The sequence below is a fragment of the Bombina bombina genome, chromosome 1 (genome assembly GCF_027579735.1).
Source record: "Bombina bombina isolate aBomBom1 chromosome 1, aBomBom1.pri, whole genome shotgun sequence".
Taxonomy (NCBI): Eukaryota; Metazoa; Chordata; class Amphibia; order Anura; family Bombinatoridae; genus Bombina; species Bombina bombina.
The window spans coordinates 397,710,256-397,718,260 of NC_069499.1; the positions used below are offsets into that span (position 1 = coordinate 397,710,256).

Genomic DNA, 8,005 nt, shown 5'->3' on the forward strand with positions numbered 1-8,005 from the left:
GCATTTTACTTTAGTGACATATTAGCATTTTGCACTTACGGTAGTAATTTAAAGAAATGAATATTGCAGTAGCACTGTGACAAATGCAACAGACGACACACTCTGACTACATGCGTATCCGAGTGGGGCTTAGGCTATATTATGATATTTACTCATCCCTAGACAGTGTGTATCAATCCACTCTTATTTATATGAAATATCTACCACCCAATACTTCATTGTACTTGTTTTTAATTCTTTTCCAATCTCAAGTATTTAATTAACACAATGGACACTGCAGAAATGCCAGCTTTATTAGTTGCTAATTTACAGGGAGGAACAGAGTTAACCCTATAACAAAACATGCACGTATTGTTCAGCAAGAAGAGGAAGGAGAGGCTTTTTAATTTTGTTACTCTAGCTTGCTATGGTGTTTGTATTCTTAATATTTATTTTAGGGCAAACATGTCTCTGTAGCAAACAAGCATGACAAATAGGGAGATAGTCTTTAGTTGTGGTTTTCTTCAATTGTGAGTCCATGAATAGAAATATTTTATCAATCTGTATCTTGATTTTATATAATTCAAAAATCTCACAATGCTATAGGCCAATCATCTTAAGTATAAATAAATATTTTTAGAGATCCTGTGAAAGTTTTGCTACTTTAAATTACGTATAGATTTTAAAAGTTCTACAAGACAGGATAACATAAAACAATTGCCTACAAATATAATTAGAATATTTTGTTGTATGAATGAACGGTCACTGTTCTCTTCAGCAGCAAGCATTATTAATTTAGTTCTTTAGTTATATGGCCTCCACATAGTTGGCTGGTAACATGCCAGTCTTGCTCGTTCTTTGTACAGTTCCATACATCCAACCTTCATCAATTGTCTGAACATTTAATATTGTATCACCATCTCGGAAGGATACTTCATCATCATCAGCTGCTCTGTAGTCATACATGGCTCTGAAGGTTTTCTGTTAAATAATAAAAGTAGCAAATTAAATGACAACCATAGCAGATGAACCCAGATGTATTAGTCAAGTTTTCATTGGATTCTTTGCTTATTTTATTAAACCGTTCCTATATAACAGAGTTTAAATGCCATTTTTACTTCCCACTCCTGTTAACGTCATTAGTACACATCTACTTACTTTCTTTGGTTATCATAAATTTTCTTACAATCTAAAATACTGAGCTCATATAAAAGTACGTCCCAATATTGCTTATAGGTGTGCTTACTGCAAGAGCCACTGCCTTTAGGCTCCACAAAGTAATCCAAAAAAGCAAAGGTACAGATGCACCACCGTCCACTTTATAGAATTTATTAAAAAGCAGGAAAATAGAACAGACCCTTATTCATGTTCATATAAAAATACAAGATTTTAATATACTCTTTGAATCTTTCAAAAAAAGAACAAAAAACTTTCTTTCATGTAATTTGCAAGAGTTCATGAGCTAGTGACATATGGGATATACATTCCTACCAGGAGGGGCAAGGTTCTCACGGGAAATCTTTTCAAGGGTTCTCTGTTATCGGTCGTAGGGATTCATCTCCTACCTCCCTTTTCAGATTGACAATATACTCTTATACCATTACCTCTGCTGATAGTTTTCAGTACTGGTTTGGCTGTCTGCTATATGTGGATTGGTGTTTTTCGGTAAGTATGTATCACTGTTAAGACACTCTTAGCTATGTTTGGCACTTTATGAATTAATATAAAGTTTTAAATATATGTATTTACTTATATTTGCCATGAGTCAGGTTTATGTATATTTCCCTTTGCCGACTAACCGTTTCAGTATGGGAATCATGTTTTAGGAAGTTATTTTTTAATATCTTCTTACCTGGGGTATAGTCTTCTTTTCCAATTTGACTTGTTGCTCCTTAATTTCGCGGGCAAATTAGGCTTGCGAGGTCGCAAAATGCTGTTATTTATTGCGTCATTCTTGCCGAAATTTTTTTTGCCGCGAATGTGTGTCTATGGTGACGCCAGTTTCGTCATTTCCTGCATCTTAGTTGACGCTAGGTTGTTTGGCGTGAAGTCACGTTTTGTTATGACGCAAGTTAGGTCATTTCCAGATGTTTGTTGGCACCAAAAAATGTTTTACTTCCTTTTGCATCGTGCGTCATTCTTGGTGCCAAAAGATTTGGTTATATTTTACCCCACTTCCTATATTTTACTTGCCTTCTTTATACTTCAGAGGGCTATGCTGTTTGCTTTTTTTGCCTATTTAGCTTATGCATTTTTCCCCATTCCCGAAACTGCTATATGAGGAAATTAGATATTTTTGTTTTAATGTTATTTTTTCTCTTACATTTTGCAAGATGTCTCAATCTGATCCTGTCTCAGAAGCTACTGTAGGAACCATGCTGTCTGAACACAGTTCTACCAAAGCTAAGTGTATCTGTTGTAAGCAAGCTGAGATTATTTCTCCGGCTGTAGTATGTAACAGTTGTCATGATACGCATTTCCATGCTGATAATGTTTCTATTAGTACTAGTACAGCATCTGTTGTTCCCTCAACATCTAATGTACATACTATCCCTGTTGATATGAAGAATTATATTGCTGATGCAATACAGAAGGCTATGTCTGCTATTCCGCGTTTTAATAAATGTAAAAGTTCTTTTAAAACTTCTCATAAAACTGATGAATTTTGTAATGACCGACAACCTACTGAAATATCCTCCTCTGATGAGGATCTTTCTGGCTCAGAAGATCCTACTTCACACATTAAAATTGATAAATTAACTTATCTTTTTAAGATTGAGTATATTCGTTCTTTGTTTAAAGAAGTGTTGGTTACTTTGGATATTGAGTGGACTGGTCCTCTTGATAACAAATCCAGTAAACGTTTAAATTCTGTTTATAAACCTCCTGTGATTACTCCTGAGGTTTTCCATGTTCCTGATGCTATTTCTGATGTGATTGCTAAGGAATCGGCGAAGCCTGGTGCTTCTTTTATTCCTTCTTCTAGGTTTAAAAAGTTGTATCCTTTGCCAGTGGCTAATTAAAAGAAAGTCCCTAAAATTGATGGGGCTATTTCTACTCTTGCCAAGCATACTAATATTCCTATGGAAGCTAGCACTTCTTTTAAGGATCCTTTTGATAGGAAGATTGAATCTTATCTAAGAAAAGCTTATTTACATTCTGGCTATATTCTCAGGCCTGCCATTTCTATGGCTGATGTTGTGGCTGCATCAAGTTTTTGGTTAGATAGTTTAGCACAACAGGAAACAGATTCTGATTTGTCTAGTATTGTTCGTTTGCTTTAACATGCTAATCGTTTTATCTGTGTTGCTATTTTTGATATCATCAAGATTGATGTTAAATCTATGTCTTTAGCTATTGTAGCTAGAAGAGCTTTATGGCTCAAATCATGGAATGCTAACATGGTATCTAAATCTAGATTACTATATCATTCCAGGGTAATAATTTATTTGGTTCTCAGTAGGATTCTATTATTTCCACTGTCACTACGGGAAAGGGAGTTTTTCTGCCCCAAGATAAAAAAAATCTAAGGGTAAATCTAAAGCTTCTTATCGTTTTCGTTCCTTTTGTCAGAATAGAGAACAGAAAACCACTCCTTCCCCTAAGGACTCTGGCTCCAATTGGAAGCCATCTTCGAGTTGGAATAAATCCAAGCTTTGTAAGAAACCAAAGCCAGCCCCTAAGACTGTATGAAGGTGCGGCCCTCATTCCAGTTCAACTGGGGAGGGGGGCAGATTGAAATTATTTCAAGACATTTGGGCAGATTCCATTCAGAATCAGTGGATTCAGAGCATTGTCTCTCAGGGGTATCGAATGGGTTTCAGAATAAGACCTCCTGTGAGAAAATTATTTCTCTCTCACGTTCCAACAAATCCTGTGAAAGCTCAGGCCTTTCTGAAGTGTGTTTCAGATCTGGAGCTTTCAGGGGTAATTGTACCAGTTCCACTTCAGGAACAGGGTCTGGGTCTGTATTCAAATCTATTCATTGTCCCAAAGAAGGAACATTCATTCAGACCAGTTCTGAATCAGAAGTTTTTGAATCATTTTGTAAGGGTCCCAACTTTCAAGATGGTGACTATAAGGACTATTCTGTCTTTTGTTCAGCAATAGACTTACAGGATGCATATCTTCACATTCTGATTCATGCAGACCACTATCGGTTTCTAAGATTCTCTTTTCTAGACAGGCATTACCAATTTGTCGCTCTTCCTTTTGGCCTAGCGACAGCTCCAAGAATCTTCTTGAAGGTTCTCTGTGCCCTTCTATCTGTAATCAGAGAGCAGGGTATTGCAGTGTTTCCTTATTTGGACGATATCTTGGTACTGGCTCAATCTTTTCATTTAGCAGAGTCTCACACAAATCAACTGGTGTTGTTTCTTCAAAAACATGGTTGGAGGATCAATTTACCATAGAGTTTTTTGATTCCTCAGACAAGGGTCACCTTTTCCGGTTTCCAGATAGATTCAGTGTCCATGACTCTGTCTTTAACAGACAAGAGACAAAGGAAATTGGTTTCAGCCTGTCGAAACCTTCAGTCTCGATCATTCCCTTCAGTGGCTATGTGCATGGAAGTTTTAGGTCTCATGACTGCAGCATTGGACGCGATCCCCTTTGCTCGTTTTCATATGAGACCTCTGCAGCTTTGTATGCTGAATCAATGGTGCAGGGACTATACTCGGATATCCCAATTGATATTCTTAAATCCCAACACTCAACTCTCTCTGACTTGGTGGTTAGACCATCATTGTAATGTTTGAGGGGCCTCTTTTGTTCATCCTTCCTGGACTGTAGTCTCTACAGATGCAAATCTTTCAGGTTGGGGAGCTGTCTGGGGGTCTCTGACAGCACAAGGGGTTTGGAATCCTCTAGAGGCAAGGTTTACCAATCAATATCTTATAACTCCGTGCTATTCTCAGAGCTCTTAAAGCTTGGCCTCTATTAAAGAGAGAACTATTCATTCGTTTTCAGATGGACAATATCACAACTGTAGCATATGTCAATCATCAGGGTGAGACTCGTAGTCCTTTAGCTATGAAAGAAGTATCTCAGATACTTTCTTGGGCGGAATCCAACTCCTGTCTAATTTCTGCGATTCATGTCCCAGGTGTAGACAATTGGGAAGCGGATTATCTCAGCCATCAGACTTTACTTCCTGGGGAATGGTCTCTCCATCCAGATGTATTTTGTACAGATGTGGGGTCTTCCAGAAATAGATCTGATGGCTTGCCATCTAAACAAGAAACTTCCCAGGTACCTTTCCAGCTCCAGGGATCCTCAGGTGAGAATGGTGGATACGTTAGCAGTTCCTTGGTTTTACCAACCTGCTTATAATTTTCAGCCTCTAGTTCTTCTTCCAAGGGGGATCTCCAAGATCATAATGGAACAATCGCATATGTTTCTGATAGCACCAGCATGGCCTCACAGATTTTGGTTTGCGGATCTTGTCTGGATGTCCAGTTGTCAACCTTGGCAACTTCCTTCAAGACCAGACCTTCTGTCTCAAGGGCCGTTTTCCATCAGGATCTCAAATCGCTAAATTTGAAGGTATGGTGATTGAACGCTTAGTTCTTAGTCATAGAGGTTCTCTGACTCAGTAATTAATACTATGTTACAGGCTTGTAAGTCTGTTTCAAGGAAGATTTATTATCCGGTTTGGAAAACCTATATTTCATGGTGTTCTTCTCATAAATTCTCTTGGAATTCTTTTAGCATTCCTAGATTTTTACAGTTTCTTCAGGATGGTTTGGATAAAGGTTTGTCTGCAAGTACTTTGAAGGGACAAATCTCTGCTCTTTCTGTTTTATTTCATAGAAAGATTGCTAAACTTCCTGATATTCACTGTTTTGTTCAGGCTTTGGTTCGTATCAAGCCTGTTATTAAATCAATCTCTCTTACTTGGAGTCTTAATTTGGTTTTGAAGGCTTTGCAGGCTCCTCCTTTTGAGCCTATGGCCCCTATTTAACAAAGGTGTTGCGGACCTTATCCGACAGTGTGGATCAGGTCCGCAAGACCTCGCTGAATGCGGAGAGCAATACACTCTCCGTATTTAGCATTGCACCAGCAGCTCACAAGAGCTGCTGGTGCAACGCCGCCCCCTGCAGACTCGCGGCCAATCGGCCACCAGCATGGAGCTGTCAATCAACCCGATCGTACTCGATCGGGTTGAATTGTGGCAATTCATGCATGCCTGCTCAGAGCAGACGGACAGGGTTATGGAGCAGTGGTCTTTGTGACCGCTGCTTCATAACTGCTGTTTCTGGCGAGTCTGAAGACTCTCCAGAAACACGGGCCATCAAGCTCCATTCGGAGCTTGATAGATAGGCCCCTATGCATTCTTTGGATATTAAACTACTTTCTTGGAAAGTGTTGTTCATTTTGGCTATCACTTCAGCTAGACGAGTTTCTGAATTATCTGCTCTCCTTTTCTGATTTCTGATTTTCTCCTTTTGTGATTTTCCATCAGGATAAAGATGTTTTGCGGAATTTGTTTAAATTTTGTTGTTTTGTTGTTCCTTCTTTGTGTCCTAATCCTAAGAATACTCTTGAAAGATCTTTACATTCTTTGGATGTTTTAAGAGCTTTTAAATACTATGTCAAAGTTACTAAGGATTTCAGAAAGACTTCCAGTCTATTTGATGTTTTTTTCTGGTTCCAGGAAAGGTCAGAAAGCCTCTGCCTTTTCTTTGGCATCTTGGTTAAAGCTTTTGATTCACAAAGCTTATTTGGAGGCAGGGCAATCTCCGCCTCAGAGAATCACAGCTCATTCTACTAGATCAGTTGCCACTTCTTGGGCTTTTAAGAATGAAGCTTCGGTGGATCAGATTTGCAAAGCAGCAACTTGGCCTTCTTTGTAAATTTTTACAAAATTTTACCATTTTGATGTATTTGCTTCTTCTGAAGTAGTCTTTGGTATAAAAGTTATGATTTTTTGTATAAAAGCACAATTGTATTTCCAGTTCCTCTTTTTGTATGCTTTGTTACTCCTTTTTTGTTGTCACCTCACTACTTGGCTATTGGTTAAACTGAGTTGTGGGTGTGGTGGGAGATGTATTTATAGGCATTTTGAGGTTTGGGAAACTTTGCCCCTTCTGGTAGGAATGTATATTCCATACGTCACTAGCTCATGGACTCTTGCCAATATGAAAGAAATTAATTTATCAGGTAAGTTCTTACATAAATTATGTTTGTTTTGTTTTTATGCATGTAATAGGTTACCTACCTACCTGTATTTTATTTTTCTTCTACACTTACAATTTAACTAAGTGATGGATATATGTCTTGTTTTGACTTACTCCAGTAGTAGATGGATGAGATGGGACAGATGATGCTGTTGTAAGTTGAGTAGCTACAGAAGAGGACCGTTGTTGGGGTAGTTCGGTTGTTTTTGCCTGTTTGTAGCCTACAAAACAAAATTATTTTTTTTAATAAAATTTTAAAAAAAAAATACTTTTGTGCTCAGTGATCACTATAATAACCATACATTGCGTAGCTTACTATACTACTTTGCATAGCTTTGATGCAAGTACTTACCCTGGTAAAAAAGTATTTGTCCACTTTCTTTGTGGCCTACAGGTTTTGTGCAACAAGTTTATTAATTAGTATCTGACCCTGATTTACAATAATACCAGTATTTTAAAGCTGTTTAAATTATGTATTCCATACCTGTTACTGTTGTTGTGGTACTAGTGGTAAAAAGCCCTCCATTGCTATAATAGGAATGATGGTGATCTGCCCCCTCTGAGACCTCATCTCCGGCACTCAGGCTCAAAGCACTAGCAGAACGAGAGTGTTCCCGACTGCGTCGAGCTTGCACTGCAACAACAAAAAAAGTTGTTTACCATCAATCAGTAATAATATATTTCTGTTGACAACTATTCCAATCTTACAGTGCTGCAAAAATATTTATAGAACAAAATCTTTACTTTTTTGTTGGCTATTTGGTACCAATTTCTTTCCAAGACTTTATTCACAACAGTACTCACCAGACAGCATGTGTAAGCTTCGTGACTGAATGTTATCTTCTGCC

At 38.0% G+C, this 8,005-nt stretch overlaps 1 protein-coding gene across 1 annotated transcript in view; it reads right to left on the minus strand.

Moving 5' to 3' along the window:
* Positions 1 to 275: 275 nt before the first annotated feature.
* NEB (nebulin) overlaps positions 276 to 8,005 on the minus strand; it is a 262,192-nt gene continuing 254,462 nt past the window's right edge. Inside the window, 5 exon segments of the mRNA XM_053698301.1 lie at positions 276 to 960; positions 7,272 to 7,378; positions 7,510 to 7,545; positions 7,642 to 7,791; positions 7,962 to 8,005. The exon segment at positions 7,962 to 8,005 is cut by the window's right edge and continues 49 nt beyond it. Of these exon segments, the coding sequence (XP_053554276.1) occupies positions 787 to 960; positions 7,272 to 7,378; positions 7,510 to 7,545; positions 7,642 to 7,791; positions 7,962 to 8,005 (511 nt within the window). The 3' untranslated portion in view covers positions 276 to 786.